The 18,157-nt window shown below is 39.4% G+C and overlaps 1 protein-coding gene across 5 annotated transcripts in view; it reads right to left on the bottom strand.

Annotated features, from left to right (window-relative positions):
- The window catches only part of kalrna (kalirin RhoGEF kinase a), a 744,968-nt gene that overhangs the window by 103,726 nt on the left and 623,085 nt on the right, over window positions 1–18,157 (bottom strand). For 4 of the 5 annotated variants that reach the window (XM_060827256.1, XM_060827252.1, XM_060827253.1 and 1 more), the window contains 2 exons: window positions 9,987–10,270; window positions 9,160–9,312 (listed from right to left, as the gene is read on the bottom strand). In XM_060827256.1, the coding sequence (XP_060683239.1) occupies window positions 9,160–9,312; window positions 9,987–10,270 (437 nt within the window). The remainder of the gene's footprint in view (window positions 1–9,159; window positions 9,313–9,986; window positions 10,271–18,157) is intronic. The other variant, XM_060827251.1, reaches the window with a different exon arrangement.

Raw genomic sequence — 18,157 nt, 5'->3', positions numbered from 1 at the left:
TTAGGAATATGTTCATTGCTTTGCTGGAACAGTAGAATTGGTGTGAAAAATTCAGAACCATGACAAACCATGAAGCATAGCTTCCCACTGCTGGGTGACTGGCACAGAGCCTATTTATCATTATGGGGACCAGACCTCATATTTAGCATGAAGACAGCTGGATTAAATCTAGCCTACTGCTTCTGACCAGGAAGTGTTTCTATAGCTAACAGCTGAATGCAGTTACTTTAAGTGTCTCAGCACTAAAGAGAACATCCTTAAAATCTGTGATGTATTTACACTGGCTGGTTGGAAGATATGGCTCCACAGTGATTTTTACAGATGTTATTTATGATGGCATTTTATCTGAATATGTACTGACAGAGCTGGAATAGAATTACAGGGGGGAGGAGGAACGCAGATGTGAGAGGTCTAAGGACCATTAAAGAACAGCTGCAAAGTTTATGCATCTACTTATTCTGCTGTAAATGATGCTTTCGCAAGCTGGTAAAAGGTTGGACACAGCAACTGTCACATCCCACTCAGACCAATAGCTTCAGCAATTTGATGTACAGCCAGACCTGTTGAGAAATATCTCCACCATTATCTACAGCTCTCTACATTGTGCTATGCTTTCACTGTGCTCCCAACTCGCTGCAACTGATGCATATTTTCACTGTCCACACTGACAGTGAAACTTCTCTTGTTTGTTATCAAAGAACAACATTAAGAAAACTTGCGATATCTTTTAATATTTTTGCCATATGACAGACTTGTGAAGAAAGTTACAGGTCATGGCATAACAAAAGTGATGTGGATAGAAAATTGGCCTGAGAGATAGGAAACAAGGAGGAATGGTCATTGAGTCATAGGGATGCACAGCTTGGAAACAGACCCTTCAGTCCAACCTACCATGCTGACCAGATATCCCAACCCAATCTATTCCCACCTGCCAGCACCCGCCCCATATCCCTCTATGTTTTGGGCTGGAGGAAGGCTGGCAGTGGACTTCCCCAGACTTGGTATTGGGATCCTCACATTTCCTCAATCTTGCTATGCAGAAGACAATTTCAATGTTTGTGGGCAATAAAAAACTTGGAGATATTGTAGATATTTGCTGATCAGTCTGTCTGAGTTTGGTATTACACACCTTTGGCGCAGGTTGAACTTGAATCTGGGCCTCCTAGTCTAGATGGTGTGATACTGTCACTGTGCCACAAAGGCACTAAGTGAACCAGAATTCACCAGGCTTCAGCAAGGCAAGGAATGACACTCCTCTGGCCTGAAGCCTTAGACCACTTGGCCATCCTGACAAGTTGTTAGAAATGTTGTAAACTGTGAAGAGAACAGTATAGAACTTTAAAAGGCAATGTCATGTTGATGGAGTGTGGGGACAGGAGTCCAATGAAGTTTAGTGTACAGACAGGTGATACATTTCAGTCCAATGAACAGGAAGAGAAATAAAGCGTGCTATTTCAAATAGTGTGCAGGAGCAGAGCGAGCAGTCAATAAAGCAAACAGTATTCCAAGTTTTAAAAATAGGGGCATAGAGTTCAAGAGCAGGGAGGTTATGCTGAATTTGTACAGGTCACTGGTTAGAGGTTAGTGGGAGTATGGTGTAAGTTCTAGTTGTGATAGTTTAAGGAGAATGCAAACACATTGAAAAGAATGCAGGACATGAGAAGCTTCAGGTATGAAGGTGGACTGTCGAAAGTGGGATTTTTCTCATTTGGAATGAGAAGATGAAAATGAGATTTGAAAGAAGTTTTCAAAAGTATGAGAGATCTGGGCAGAATAGATCGGGAGAAACATTTCCTGTTCATTAGACAGTGTAACGTGGAATAAACATTTTCACACAGTGAATCATAAGTTTATGGAATGCACTGCCTGGAAATGTGATGGAAGCAGGTTTCAATGAGTAATTCAAGAGGGCATTGCAGATTATGTAAATTGAAAAACAACATGCAGGCTACTGAGAAAAGACAGGAAAAAGCCAAAGACTGGCATTCAGTCAAAATGCTCAGAAAAAAATTCAGAGCAGGCAAACAAGAAAAACAAACAAGACTGTTTTAATACATCTATAAATCCCAGGACTGGCACAAACAGCAATCATCGGAGACAAAAGGAATAAAAATGTGACCATCAACAATTAAATATTGGGGTCTATTAAAATCTGTGTTTTCCAAGTATTTACTGTATGGCATGAAATTACTTTTAACAGCTATTACAGAAGTAACTAACTTTCCAAAATTCTAGCATATGAAGGCAAAGGGAAGAATAATGAAAAATACTCATTATGCTCATTGGGCTAGCGTCAATAATTCATCTGGTATCAAACGCACCCCATTATGAGTGCATTGTTTTCTTAAAACAAGCTTAGAAAGAAAGATTTTAAAGAACTCTCCAACAAGCACAGACAAAGAGACGATGATCATCTGACGTTATGAGTGGCTGTCCTATGGCCATTAGACTGACGGGTTCAGACAATTCGTTCACACAGAGAAAGTAATCTGCCCCTAGAAAAAGGCATAACAAGAAGTTCCAGGCTCAGACAGCAGGAATACTCAGGACAGGAGGTATCGAGGGAAGTCTGCAGGGGCCAGGGCAATTCTGCTCTGGAATAATCATGCAGAGGCCAACAGAGTTAAAAGAGCCAGATTCCACGCTGCAGTAATCACGCTGATCCTAGGTAAAATCCACGCTGCAGGATCTGCACAGGGACCAAGAATACAGTAGACTCAGGGTAGAAGGGATTTTTCCCAGACTGCCATCATCACCGAGCAGTCCGTGTCAGGCAGGTGCAAGATGGACCAGAAGGAGAGGAGGAAGACCAGGGGAAGTGTTCCCTAATGCCTCATCTACAGAGCCTGATGCTGTCTTCACGGCTTTAATGAGACTGAGTCCTTGCATACAACAGACTGTTTGTCTTATAGTATGTGAACCATCCACAATTGTCGAGGCATTTGGATGGATATATGAATAGGAAGGGTTTGGAGGGATATGGGCCGGGTGCTGGCAGGTGGGATTAGATTGGGTTGGGATATCTGGTCGGCATGGATGGGTTGGACCGAAGGGTCTGCTTCCATGCTGTACATCTCTTGACTCTATGTATACATGCTTCATCTAATTAATTAATGTATCAATTCCAAACTACTGCTTCTTAACAAACTCAACAAACTATCAGAAAATTACAATAAATTAGTGAGTTTTGAGAAGATTTGTAGCGCATGTCAAGCTTCTGGATGTAGGTTTGCTCGCTGAGCTGGGAGGTTCATTTCCAAACGTTTCGTCATCCTACTAGGTAACATCTTCAGTTGGCCTCAGGTGAAGCAGTGTACATGATTCCTGCTTCCTATTTATATGTTTGGGGTTCTTTGGGTTGGTGATGTTATTTCCTGTGGTTATGTCATTTCCTTTTTTTTTCTCAAGGGGTGGTTGATGGGGTCTAACTCGATGTGTTTGTTGATAGAGTTCTGGTTGAAATGACATCAGAGTAGGGTGACTAAACATCTGGAAATGAACCTCCCAGCTCAGCGAGCAAACCTATATCCATTACAATAAATCATTGACTGCCTGACTAAGCACCTTTGAAGGAAACATGAACAATATTTTATTCAGAAGTTTATTTAATGGCAGCATTTAAAAGACGTAAATGCAGTGTTTTATTTCTGGTTTTTGCAATTTACACATGTTGTGGTTGAATGAAAACAGCCCAAGTAGGAGTACGATGAAGAAGCAGGTTACAGTGCTCGTTTCAGTATTAAGGACCCTCTCTCTTTGACACATACATGCATCACAAAAAGGCTGAAAATCCAGGTGGCCCCAGTCCCAGTACGTGTTGAGTATAGCGTGATATGTTTGGGTCGGCAACTCCATGTCTTCATTTTAATTGCCATTATCTTGTAAGTTGAGCAAGCGTGGAAACCAAAAGCCCAATCATCATTTTGAAATAGCTCGTTAACAAGCTATTGAGTTATCAATGAGCCTCAGGGGCAGATCAATGTAGGAGCAGGGCAAGATATTTAAGAAGATATTTCTGATTACTCAGAATATGCATGTTCCAAGGGGAGGATCCACCATGGGAGATTAATTAAGCAAGTTAATGGAAGAATCAAAGTGAAGGAAAAAGCATATAATTACACAAAGTTGAGTGGCGGTTCAGGTGATTAGACAGAATTTGAAGAGTGGTGGAGAATGACTAAAAGATTGAGGAGAAGAAAGAAATAAAGGGTTGAGAGAAAACTAACCAGAAATATGAAAATAGATAGTGAGAGTTTCTACAGGTGTTTAAAAGGGAAAGAGTGAGTGAGTGTGGTTTCTCCAGAGTGCAAATGGGGAATTGGTTGTGGATAATCAAGAAATGGTAGATGAAGTGAACAAATATTTTGCTTTTAGCTTCACGATAGAGGATACACTTTGATAACAGCTGTAACTAGCTTTTTCAAGTTCTCGTAGGGAAAAAGTGGTGTTTGATAAAAATTACAATCACAAAGGATATTAGCTAAGCAAACTGATAGAACTGTAGGCCAACATGCTCAGAGACATGTCTTAAGAGTGCTGGCCAACCACCGGATGAAGGAGCGGCGCTCTGAAAGCTAGTGCTTCCAATTAAACCTGTTGGACTATAACCTGGTGTCAAGTGATTTTTAACTTTGCACACCCCAGTCCAGTACGGCATCTCCAAATCATGAGCTTTTGTATGATTTCTGACTTCATTGTTTCATTGATTTGAGTTTGTTATAAGGAATAAGGAGAGATAGAGAGAATAAAGAGGGCTTTGAATTGATTGCTTTGACTGATCCCTGTTCATGACATAACCCCTCATCTGCCTGAAGACCTGGCCTAGCAGCCTAATTAAATGCGGAGTCTCCTTTTGACACGTTATTCATTGTGCTGAGACAGTGGGAGCAGGAATGAGTGCACTTTCTGTTCTGCTTTGCTCACCCCACCAAGAGTTGTAAAATCCAGTACACAGTTTCCGGACGAACAAAACGTCCTTTGTTTTCCATGTGGTCCATCTTATGATATTGGTGGTTTGATCCACATTTTGAAGAAACACTTTCAGATACATCTAATGTTGCTAAACTATTTTTGTATCCTGTTCTTTAGCTTCCTTTATCATTTTCTGTCACAAATGTTATCTGTGGACATGCACACTTATCCCCTGCTATTACATTAATTATGCTGGTTCTCTTCCTTATGGGGTTTTCCATAGTATACATGTTCAGACTGCTTTATTGTGGGATTTATAAGTATAGGAAGATGCTGGAATGCAGTTTTATGATTATGGCATCAGCTGTTTATGAGACATCTGCTTCTATAACCAGTTGAAATTCATAGGTAAGGCTGATGGCTTAGCTCTTCTTTTGAAACTACTTCCACTGACATTGTCATTTCATTGAAACATACACACATTCAAACTACATTCTGTCAGTACTTCACGGCATTTTCTACACATTGATTACAGCCATAAATTGACTGTATAAAAGACTGCAGTTAATAATAGAAAGTTCATGCTACAAGAAATAAATTATTTCTCCAAAAGAATCCTCGAATAGCAGGGTAAACCTCTTTGCATCTACTATAAACTTAATAGACATGTATGTAGTGCAGACAGCTAAGCTCCCAAACAGCATGTGCACAAGCATGCATGACATAGTACACTGAGCTGAAGTTCTCACTTAGGGTGCTGGTATGATCCCAAACTAAACTGAACTTGTTTCAAAATGTATTTTTCTTCCTGCAAATTTCCCCTTAAAACTGCCAACTGTACCTCAAATTTCTGTTAATGTAAAATGTACCGTGCACAATCTGACGGTGTTTAAAAGATTTCTTTTAGAAAAGAGAAAATATTGCTTTAATAGATTTTAGAATAGAATCTAGGTCAAATTTAATTCCAGATTAGAATGAGTTCAGCACAACATATTCAACTAGGAACTTTTAATCACAATATCATTACAAGACTGCAATTAACCTGATTCTAAATATTGGAAATTAATTTAAAGATATGGAAAGTCTGCTGACACTGACAATCTGACTGCACACACTCACCTCTGATTTTTGTCAATCAAACAACAAAGTGCAAATGCTGGTGATCTGAAATAAAAATATAAATTGCTGGCAAAACTCAGCAAGTCTGGCAGCATCTGTGGGAAGAAAGCAGAGTTAATGCTTGGAGCCCGGTTCTGATGAGGAATCATTGGACCCGAAAAGCCAACTTTGCTTTCTTCCCACAGATGCTGCCAGACCTGCTGAGCTTCTCCAGCAATTCTGATTTTTTTAAGCCACACGTGCAACATAAAACTGATTTTTCAATTGGAAAAAGAAAATCTACTTTGTGTAATTATAATTTTTTTCTTCACTGATATTTTTAGGTGTTTGTTAGGTCTTTGTCACTCTTTATTTTAATTTATTTCAGAAAACCTGCTGCTACTATGCATGCTCCTGGGTGTCAGCAGTCTTAAAAATATATAAGTTTATTTTTGATTGGGGCTGTCTGTTCCCTCTGAAGTATTCTTTTGGAAATTATTCAAAACCTTTCTAAATCTTCCTCTTTGTGTTCTTGGATCCAAAGGCTACAGCTTAGTCTTTGTAGCTTCCCTGAAGGAGTGCAAAATGAATGCAATTAATAGAAACACTCAATGAAGATCCATTCACCCTGAGGTTCTGGCCAGTTTTATGGGAAGTGCATTCTTACAATGCAGCGCTTTCAGATAAAAGTTAAATGATTGCAGAAACTTGATAGCTGAGCACAAATCTTTGCTTAAAATTATGCAGTCTTTTGAACTGGTTACACTGGTATCAGTTGAATTCCATTAGAGTTTCTCACATGCAAGAAAAGATTATTGTTCACTTTTCCATTTACTGTAATTATGTTTCGCTTTTGTTCAGTAATAATTTCTGCTGCCTATTCCGTCTTGTATCTGTCTTCCCATCGACCTCTTTCTCAACTCCAAAGCAGTCACTATTCTGCCCCATCAACTGTATTACCCTTCTTCCTCAACTTAGAAAAAAGTCAAATTACTTGTCAATATATAAATCACTGAACTTTAGCCAAGAAAAGTATTTTTTCTCATTCCTTCCCTTTACTGATAAATAAAGCAGAATAAGGCAGGTCAAGAGTACTGGAAGACCAATCTGGATAAAATGAAGAAGACTGCAACATTTGAGTCTTGGAAAGGGTTCAATGTGCACAATAAAGCCAGGAACACAGCTGAGCATTGCAGGGAAAGCAAAGAACTTCAAAAGAGAGAAGAGAACCAGTGATGCAGATATCCAAGTCCTGAAGGGTATGGCATTGTGCTATTAGACAACCAATGTAAGGTAACAGCTGCTTGATCTTGTGCTCAGATAATAGACACCAAAACTGCACATAGCACTCCAGGTATGGTCTCATCAAAGTTCTATACAACTGTTGAAAAACTTACTAATTTAGTTCCTGTATAATAAATACTAATGCGCAATTTGCTTTATTACTTGCTATAACCGCATGCAACCTTCACACAGGTATTGGCAAGTCTCTGTGAGCATCAATGCATAAAAGTACTCAACATTTTTTTAATCTCCCTTTCTATCCTTCATAACACAGTAAATTACTTCACTTCACAGTTCCCCAAGGAATGTTTTATCCTCTTGACCAATCATCCGTCTTGTCCTCCTCACTGTTCAATGTCACATATACTTTTGTATCATCAGAATACCTGTGTAGATTACTCTCAGCCCCTTCATCTAAGTCAGTAACATAGATTGTAAAATGTTAAGGCCCAACATTGATCTCTGAGGCTCTCACTGATTACAACTGTGAATTTGAATATGTCCTGTTTATTTCTACTCTGTTTTCTGTACTTTAAACAATCCTCTATTCATGCTAATATTTTGACCCAAACCCCATGAACATTTACCTTGGGTAATAATATTTCATAGGAGAAAGTGAGGACAGACACTTTCCTCATTCCTGAAGAAGGGCTCATGCCCGAAATGTCGAGTCTTCTGCTCCTAGGGTGCTGTCTGACCTCCTGCGCTTTTCCAGCAACACATTTTCAGCTCTAATAAAGTTTATGCCAAAATGCATTTTGGAAATCCAAACATACTGAATGCACAAAGATTGAGGCTATCACTCTCATGTAGTATGAAGGGGTGCTGCGCTGTTTAAGGTGCTGTCTTTTTGATAAAATCACATTGGCTCCAATTAACTATATTATGATTTGAGCACATATTTAACACTTCCCCAATCATAGGTTACAGCATTTTTTGAACAACTGATATCAGGATCTTTGGCCTGTGGCCTTCTGCATTCCCTTTCCCACCTATTTCGAATAGTGGTGTTACACCTGCCATCTTCTAAGCCTTTGGGACAATTTGTGAACAGCCTCTTATGGTACTTTCCAGGTTACTGCACATTTGTGAATGCTTAGAAGGAGCATTGTGTTGTTTAACTACCTTTTTAATTTGCTATTGCCTGTTTTTGAGTCGCTGCCCAAAACAATTTCTCTCCAGCATCTGTTCTTTTGCAGGTTTCCTCCAGCGCCCAGTTTCCTCCCACAGTCCAAAGGTGAGAAGGTTAGGTGGATTGGCCATGCTAAATTGCCCATAGCATCCAGGGATTTACAGGCTAGGTGGGTTAGACATGGGAAATACAGGGCTATGGGGATAGAGTAGGTTGTGGTGGGTCTGGGCAAAATGCTGTTTGGAGGATCAGTGTGAATTGATGGGCCTAAAGGCTTGCTTCCATACTGTAGGGAATTCTAGGTTCTATGAAAACTTCCATATTAATCAATTTTGTTTTACAAAATAATGCTACAGTTAAGATGTTTTCTTCACAACACTTTGATGCTTAAATAATCAGGAATGTCAACAATAGAATTTGCTAAGCTTATGCACAAGGAGTTTGTTTAACTATGTCTATATTAATGAATCCATTTAAAGGAAGCATAACATCTTTTGGGCTGAATTGAAACAAAAATAGTTATTCACTGTGCAAAATTGAGCAATTCAGTGTAAATGACAAATAATGACAAATTTGTTCAGCTGACCTTTCACCATGTGGGAAGTCAAATTATCAAACTGGTGAGTAAAAATGAGCAAGTGTCAAAATGCCTTTTCATTTCTCAAGCTACAGATCCATGCTTCAAGACAAACTGACTCATGACCGTGTTGACATTAGAAAGCTGGGTTACATACGCAATCCTCTGGTGATGGATCATTATCAATGATTTTCATTGGGGGAGGAAGTGGAGTATGCGACTCGTCATCTGGTTCATCCTCTCCTCCACTCTGCATTCCAGAAGAAGACTTGGATAAAGTGCCACTGGGTGGTTCATCTTTCCTTCCCTTCTGTTGTGAGAAATTCCATGACAGATCAAACAATATATATTTCAATACTTCCAAAGATCATTAGTGATTTAAAGTCAAACAAACCAGTGACACAAAGAAATTCTCAATAAAATCTTATGTTAGTCTTTTAATAGTTCCTTGCTGATGTAAGGATAACTAAGTTGGTTTATTGCATGGGAAGTATGCAACATTTCTCCTCCTCCATGTTTCTGCTTTTATCCTGCCAAAAGTGTATACAATTATTTATAGTATTTTATATATATATATATATATATATATATATGATAGTGAATGGCAAGAAACAGTGCAATTCAGCCCAAATCAGTACCTGTTGTCCTCCTTCTATTACTCTTGGCAACAAGCTTACATTGATAGGAATTGGGAGCTGAGGGGGATTAATTAATTTTTCTCCTCCAAATCTAAGATTACTGTTTCTGCCAAGATAAATAAACTTAGCCAGAGCCAGAATTCAATGTGTGAAATTAATGGTCTGATGATCAGTTTGACATTGGGCCGTGTACTTAGCAGTTAAGCTAGCGTGGAGTTCATTATCTATTTTCAGTTTTAATAAAGTGTTGGCTCACATGATCATGTTTTTATTTCAAGACTGGACCTATCAAAGAATTCTCCCTCCTCAAAATAAAGCATTCAGAGCTGTGCCAAAAGAAACATACCTCATCTGCACTGTCCTCCTGAGGTGCACTTTCATTCTCCCCTGCCTTGGGTGAAGCTGGATCTATGCTCGCCTTGCCATTCCTGCTTCTTTTCTGCTTAACAATCTTCCGATTGTCAGCTTTGCCACTGCTGAGTCTACGGACAGGACTAGTCAGCCATTTCTTCAGTGTATTTCCTGAACGCTTGGGTCCTGGGGAGTTCTGCATGGAGTTTAACGAAGGCTGAGGCTGAAGGTTTGAAACAGATTCAGACTTTGCTCCATTGTCATTTGGTGAATATGCATCTGGAAACAACACAATACAAACGCAAACTCAGATTAAAATTGAGAAACGTATCCTTGCTCTGCATAATTCCCTGTGTAGAGATCCTAAGATTATTGATTGTATAGCTCAATTTATAAAGCAAGCTAAATTGACGTGAGAAGGAAAGAAATTCCAGATGTAACTGTAACTTTGCAGAATTAAAGTACTGTCAGCCAAATATTTTGGAATATGAACAGATTTAATTTTAGTTTAATTTGTATAATTTAATCATGTCTTTCATGATTACAACAAAAGTAGCTGGCCACAAATTTTATAGTATTCACGAGGTTGACTAAATAGTAGATATTAACATTTAGAAAGTGGTCCAACCAGAGAATAATAAGAATTAACAATTGTTATTTAATAAGATATATTTCAACAGCTAAGTAAGCATTGGGAAGAGCAAAGTGGATGACAACTGCAAAACTGACAGTTTTACTGCCAAATGAACTGTTGTACAAAGAATGATGGAATGAAAGATAACAGCATATGGGATTGACTGCCAGTATCCTTGTGCAACAACTATTGGCGATAATGTTGCAAAGCAGCCACAATATTGAAACACCATAGTCCTAATGGTGGTCTGTCTGCTTTACAAATAACATAGATTTTTATAGCCAGGAAAAACCTTCCTAATGTAGCAAACTCCCACAAAGCTTCTCTCTTACTTAAAATATGTCACAAGCTCAAATATATTTTGAACTTAGAGCTTATTTATAACACTTCGAGCTTAAAGTATTCTTACGCTTCTATGTTTATTCATTTTTACAACCACAAGCAAAACTGGATCAAAAATCAAAGTAATGCTGAAATCCCTCAGAGAAAGCTCTAACGATAATTCATTCAAATTCTAATGCTTGAGGTAGTAGCTTTTCTGAGGGAATTTTTCTTACTTTGTCTCAGATTAAAAGATTTGACTAGGTTCTTTATTCATAACAATCAAAAAAACATTTTTTAAAAAGCATTCCACATGTTTAATGTATGGAATCCTGAGCGTATGATTTTAGTAATATGGGTTTAAAGTCAGGAATAAACTAAAACTTATTCGTAAATCATTTAGAGAAGACAAACGTACATAATACTTATTTCTCATTACCTAGCTCCTTCTGGGAAGAAAAGGTCACTGGCTTTATGATGTTTAAAACAAAATCTTGAAACATTTTCTTCCCTTAGTAATCCTCATTAAAAAGGAAGGCAATTTCAAAGAAGAACACTTTTTAAAAATAGACATTTCCAAAATCACTCTGCATGAAATATAAGGATATGCAGAAATTTCAGAATCCACGTGTTAGCCAGTGTGGTGCCAAATATGTAGGTCGTATGTCCCAAAGACTGTATCCAACCAGCGCATGCTTGTAAACTTGCAACACAGTGAACAATAAATGTGATTTTGCACTTGGATAATATTAGCTGAATAATCTTGAGTATGCAAAAATCCACATAGATAACTAATTTAGGGTTATCAATTTAAGTTGGAGTGTTGCACACTTAAGTGTTTTGGAAACTATACATATTAATGTAGAGTGCCCTGTTCTTTGCAGACAAAATGAGTCTGTAGGTGCATTGCATTCGTTTCATAGAACATAGAAAAGTACAGCACAGAACAGGGCCTTCGGCCCACGAAGTTGTGTCGAGGATTATTCCTAATCTAAAATAAAATAACCTAACCTATGCACCCCTCAATTCACTACTGTCCATGAGCATGTCCAGCAGTCGCTTAACTGTCCCTAATGACTCTGCTTCCATCACCACCGCTGGCAACGCATTCCAAACATTCGCAACTCTCTGCATAAGGAACCTACCTCTGACGTCTCCTCTATAACTTCCTCCTAATATATTAAAACTATGACTCCTCATACCAGTCAATCCTGCCCTGGGGAAAAGTCTCCGGCTGTTCACTCTATTCATGCCTCTCATTATCTTGTATACCTCGATCAGGTCACCTCTCTTCCTTCTTCTCTCCAGAGAGAAAAGTCCAAGCTTAGTTAACCTTTCTTCATAAGGCAAGCCCTCCAGGCCAGGCAACATCCTGGTAAACCTTTGTTGCACCCTCTCCAAAGCCTCCGTATCTTTCCTATAATAGGGTGACCAGAATTGGACACAATATTCCAAGCATAGTCTCACCAGAGTCATGTAGAGCTGCAGCAAAACCTCGTGGCTCTTAAAATCGATCCCCTGTTAATGAAAGCCAAAACACCATATGCTTTCTTAACAACCCTATCCACTTGGGTGGCAACTTTGAGGGATCTATGCCCTTGAATACCAAGATCCCTCTGTTCCTCCACCCTGCCAAGAATCCTGTCTTTAATCCTATATTCAGCATTCAAGTTTGACCTTCCAAAATGCATCACTTCGCATTTATCCAGGTTGAATTCCATCTGCCATTACTCAGCCCAGCCTGTATTTGTCGCACTGCAGCCTGCAATAGTCTTGATACTATCAATGGCACCTCCACCTTTGTATCATTGGCAAATTTACTCACCCACCCCTCAACCTCCTCATCTAAGGCATTTATAAAAATTACAAAAAGCTGAGGCTTAAGAACACAGCCCTGCGGGTCATCACTCACTACTAACCTCCAGGCAGAATACTTTCCATCTACAACCACTCCCTGCCTTCTGTCAGCCAACCAATTCTGAATCCAGATAGCCAAATCTTCCTGTATCCCATACCACCTGACGTTAAAAATGAGCCTACCACAGGGAACCTTATCCAATGCCTTGCTGAAGTCCATATACATCACATCCACTGCTCAACCTTCATCGACCTGTCTTGTTACCTCCTCAAAGAACTCAATGAGATTTTGAGGCATGACCTGCCCCTCACAAAGCCATGCTGACTGCCTTTAATCACTCTATGCTTTGCCAAATAGTCATAAATCCTACCCCTCAGAATTCTTTCCAAAACTTTGCTGACCACAGACGTAAGACTGACTGGTCTGTAATTGCCAGGGATTTCTCTATTCTCCTTCTTGAAAAGAAGAACAACATTCACCTCCTTCCAATCCTCCAGTATGACTTCCGTGGAGAGTGAGGAAGCAAAGATCTTCACCAGTGGCTTAGCAACCTCCTTTCTCACTTCCTGGAACAACCTAGGATAAATCTAGTCCGGCCCTGGGGACTTATCAATCTTATTGTTTGACACATTTTCCAGCACATCAACTCTCATTCATATCAAGGTCCCTTTCCCTAGTGAAAACCAAAACAAAAAAACTCATTTAGGGCTTCCTCTATCTGCTCAGACTCCGTGCACAAGTTCCCTACCCAATCCCTGACTGGCCCTACCTTCTCCCTGATCATTCTCTTATTCCTCACGTATGAGCAAAATGCCTTTGGGTTCTCCCTAATCCTTCCTGTCAAGCCTTTTTCATGCCCCCACCTGGCTCTCCTCAGTCCATTTCTGAGCTCCTTTTTAGCAAGCCTGTAATCCTCTAAAGCTGTGCTAGATCCTTGCTTCCTCCACCTTTCGCAAGCTGCCTTCTTCCTTTTGATGAGAAGCTCCTCTGTTCTCACCATCCAAGGGTTCTTAATCTTTCCCCTTCTTGCCTGTCTCAGAGGAACAAATTTGTGCATCACTCGCAATGACTGCTCCTTAAACAGCCTTCACATGTCTGCTGTGCCCTTTCTATGGAATAATTGTTCTTAATCTGTACTTCCCAACTCCTATCTGATAGCCTCATAATTTCCTTTTCCCCAATTAAATATCTTGCCTTGGTAACTGCCCCTTTCCCTCTCCAAGGCTATGGTAAATGTGAGGCAGCTGTGTTCACTGTCACTAAAGTGTTTTCCCACCGTGAGATCTGACACCTGTCCTGGCTCATTGCCGAACACCAAAACCAAAATGGCCTCTCCCCTCTCCAGTCTGTCCACATACTGAGTAAGGAAACCCTCCTGAACACACCTGACAAAAACGGCTCCATCCAAACCATCTGCACTAAGGAGGTTCCAGTCAATATTGGGAAAATTAAAGTCACCCTTAACAACAACCCTGTTACATCCGCATCAAAATCTGCCGGCCTATGAGTTCTTCAATCTCATTTCAATTGAACAAAATAGTTGACAGAGATTGCTGATCATTTCATTGGAAAATATATTGACCCATCAGAGTCAACCTGCCTGGCTTAAAAATTAAACAAAGACTGGCAGTTAACTGTAAATTATCACTAACTGTGCATTAATCATTTGAATGCCTCTGTTATTGACAGTCCACTTGCCAACCAATCAATATTTACTTTTCATACAGTATATTGGTTTTCCTCTTAAACTGGTGTTCTTGTGAATTGGCCTGATGGGTGCAGGATGAAAAGATTCATCAGGGTAAGGGACATCTCAAGCTAGCTTGCAAGAATATTGGAGTGGGAGAGGGAGGATTCAGCTGTTGGAACCAACAAACATAGGCAAGAGTAGGTAAGAGGTACTCTTTGGGGAATATCAGGAATTGGGAACAAAATTTAAAAAAGAAACTCAAGCATTACAATCTCTGGATTATTACCCACGTCATGTGCAAACTGACAAAGAGATAATAAAATTCAGAAATTAAATCCATGGCTCAAGAAGTGGGGTGGGAATGAGGGCTTCCATTTTGTGGGCCAGTGGCATCAGTATTGGACAGGAAGAAATTGTATCATTGGGACAGGATTCACTTGAATCAGTCTGGGACCAGGATCCTAGTAGAAAGGTTAAATAGAGTGGTCACAAGGACTATAAACTAGTTAAAGAGGGAGAGGGCTCAGCTGAGGTTTCCAAAACATGTAATAGCAAAGCGAGAGGGCTAGAATGCATGAGAAGAGACATACTGTGGTTAGACTGCATTTGGAATATGGTGAGTAATTTTGAGTCCTATATCTAAGGATGGATGTGCTGGTGTTAGAGGGGGTCCAGAGAAGCTTCAAAAGAATGACACCAAAAATAAACGGCATGTCAAATGAGGAGTGGTTGAGAACTCTGGGTTTGTATTCAATGGAGTTAGAAGATGAGGGGGTGTCTTGATTTCTTTCTTAAATATATCCAACAACTTAGCTCAAACAGCCGTATTTCTTAGCAAATTCCACAGGTTCACCACTCTCTGGGTCAAGAAATTTCTCCTCATCTCAAGTGCAAAATGGCCTTACCATTTCCTGACACTTCAACTTCTTGTTCTGAATCAGGGGAACTATCATTTCTGCATGCAACCTACCCAGCCCTACTAGAATTTTATACTTTTTAATGCACTCTCCTCCTATTCTTCTAACCTCCAGTGAATATAGGCTCAATCAACCCAATATCATAGGACTGTCCTGTCATCCCAGGAATCAATATGCTGAACCTTTGCTGTACTCCCTCCCCCTGATAGCAAGTATATCTTTACTTCGGTAAGGAGACAAAAACTGCGCACAATATTCCAGGTGGGGTCTCACTAAAGCCCTGAACAATGCAGTAAGACTTCTTTACTCTTGTAATGAAGGCCAAGACACCAATTACCTTCCTGAGAGCTTGTTGCATCTGTATGCTTGTTTTCAGTGACCAGGGTCTCCAAATGTCTTTTTACTTCAATCTTTTCCCATCTATCATCATTTAAGTTAAACACTGTCACTCTGTTTTGAAATTGTGTTAATGAAGGCTTTTAGAATTAAGCCAAAAAAAAAACAATTTTATTGTTGTCATCACTGGTTGAGTAGGGCCCTTATTAGGGACTTTGAATAAACTAGTTATCCAGATAACTATTTAATGCAAAAAGAATTAACATGATTGTCTGATTTAAAAGACAACAGAGTTATTCTTTAGTAGTTCCTGCTAAAGTAACACTTTAGAGAGCTAAATGCGACTGCTACATTGAACTACAGTGCTAGAGACATTACATGACTAGGTTAAAATGAATTTTTTACTGTTCTTCTTTGTGTTTCCTTGTTTTTCATTTTCCACTTTTCTGGCTTGTTTGATTGTGTTTCTGCACTTTAAGAGTGACAATCTAACATGATGTTTAAAATGTAATTACTCTTCGATTTCTCAGTGGGTTTTCAGAGTTTAAAACAGACACGAAATTTTGAAATATAGTTAATATTGAACATTTGTTTATTTGCATCTTTGCCCCTCAATCAAAAACTCATTGCTCAACAAGAGGAATAAGCTGTAAATTTGCATTAAAAACTCAGCTATGTAGGGGAATAAAATAGAAAGCTGAGTATACAAGAACAGATTGAAACTGTACCATGAGGCATAATAGTTTTACACAGAACGTTGCTTAGGTATAGAATCAATAAGGCCAACTTTCCATCTGAATAGACCAATAGAAAATCTTGCAAACTAATGCACTAAATTTGTAGTTTCGTACATCCATTTTGTATTTTGAACTTCAGCTGTGAATTTAATTGAGGCATTGTGCTGTTCTTCCACATGACTAATGTGTTTCTACACTATAACATAAATACTAGTTCACAAGTGTACTTAAGTAGAGGATAATGTTAACACCAAAAATGAATATGATGTGGTCCAATGAGATATAAAGTCATTTAAAAATCTGAAACCCATCCAGAAAATGGAATCTACTTTTGACTTTGTCAAGGTGGGATGGGGGATGGGTATTTGAATATTGTCATGAATATGATAGTCTCCATTTTAACCATAAAAGGCTGTGTTTCAGGAAATCTTACAGCTTAGATGTTGTGAGGACAGCTCCAAGAAAATGTAACTTTCTGCATCTGGACTAAGACCATCAGAGAGTGAAGTGGCCTCTCCCAGCCAAGCCAGCTACTAGCTCCCTGCCATTGGATCCTTCTGACTGAAACATCCAATGTCCCCCTCCAAGCCAGAGGAGAGATTGTTGCTGCTCTCTCCACTAGCAGCTGCAGACTCCCTGCCTGTGACTTAGATGTTATTGAGTCACAGAGTTGTACAACAAAGAAACAGACCCTTCAGCCAACTCGATCATGATGACCAGATATCCTAAATTAATCTAGTCTCATTTGCCAGAATTTGGCTCATATCCCTCTGAATCCTTCCTATTAAATATACCCATCCAGATGCCTTATAAATGGTGTAATTGTACCAACCCTCACCACATTCTGGCAGCTCATTCCGTACATGCACCACCCTTTGTGTGAAAATGTTGCTCCTTAGGACTCTTTCAAATCTTTCCGCTCTCAGTTTAAACCTATGCTGTCTAGTTTTGGACTCCCCTACCCTGGAAAAAAATACCTTGAATATTCACTCATTATTTACTCTATCCATGCTCCTTATAGTTTTATAACCCTTGACAAGGTTATCCGATAGCCTCTGACACTCCGAGGAAAATAACCTCAGCCTATTCAGCCTCTCCCGATAGCTCAAACTCTCCAAACCTGGCAACTTCTTTGTAATTCTCTTCTAAACCCTTTCAAGTTTAACAACATATTTCCTATAGCAGGAAGATCAGAACTGAATGCAGAATTAATCATTATTCAGGGAAGGCAGAGGTGGATATTCATTTTCTGGGCTTTTGAGAGCTGCTCAGTATGTGCTCAGGTTGGTAGATTTTCAAAGAAAGTTGTTTTTGGTGACTTCTACAGAAGAACATAATGGTGTAGTATGTTACTGTAGTTTACTTCTGGGGTGAGAGGGAACACAGTCCCTTGGCTGCTCAGCTGAATTTGAAAAATGTTTAAGAGTGACAACCCAGCAAGGTCGGGAGTTGATTGGTTGTAAAGCAACTGCTGTTTGGGGATGTGTTTCAACTCCTGCAATTGTGAACATTTTTTGCACTCACACAGGGAAAATAAAAATTTCCAAGCACTGAACATGGAGCTGATTTCTGAGCAAGAATGAAGAATTTCTATTTCTAGAGAGTAGAATTCAATGACATAAGAACAGAGCTGGACTAGACAGACAAACCAAAGGTTGGCAGGTAAAACAGCA

This window comes from Hemiscyllium ocellatum, chromosome 7 (genome assembly GCF_020745735.1).
Source record: "Hemiscyllium ocellatum isolate sHemOce1 chromosome 7, sHemOce1.pat.X.cur, whole genome shotgun sequence".
In the NCBI taxonomy this organism is placed as follows: Eukaryota; Metazoa; Chordata; class Chondrichthyes; order Orectolobiformes; family Hemiscylliidae; genus Hemiscyllium; species Hemiscyllium ocellatum.
Note: the sequence above shows the minus strand (reverse complement) of the source record. Positions and strands in the feature narration are given on the sequence as shown.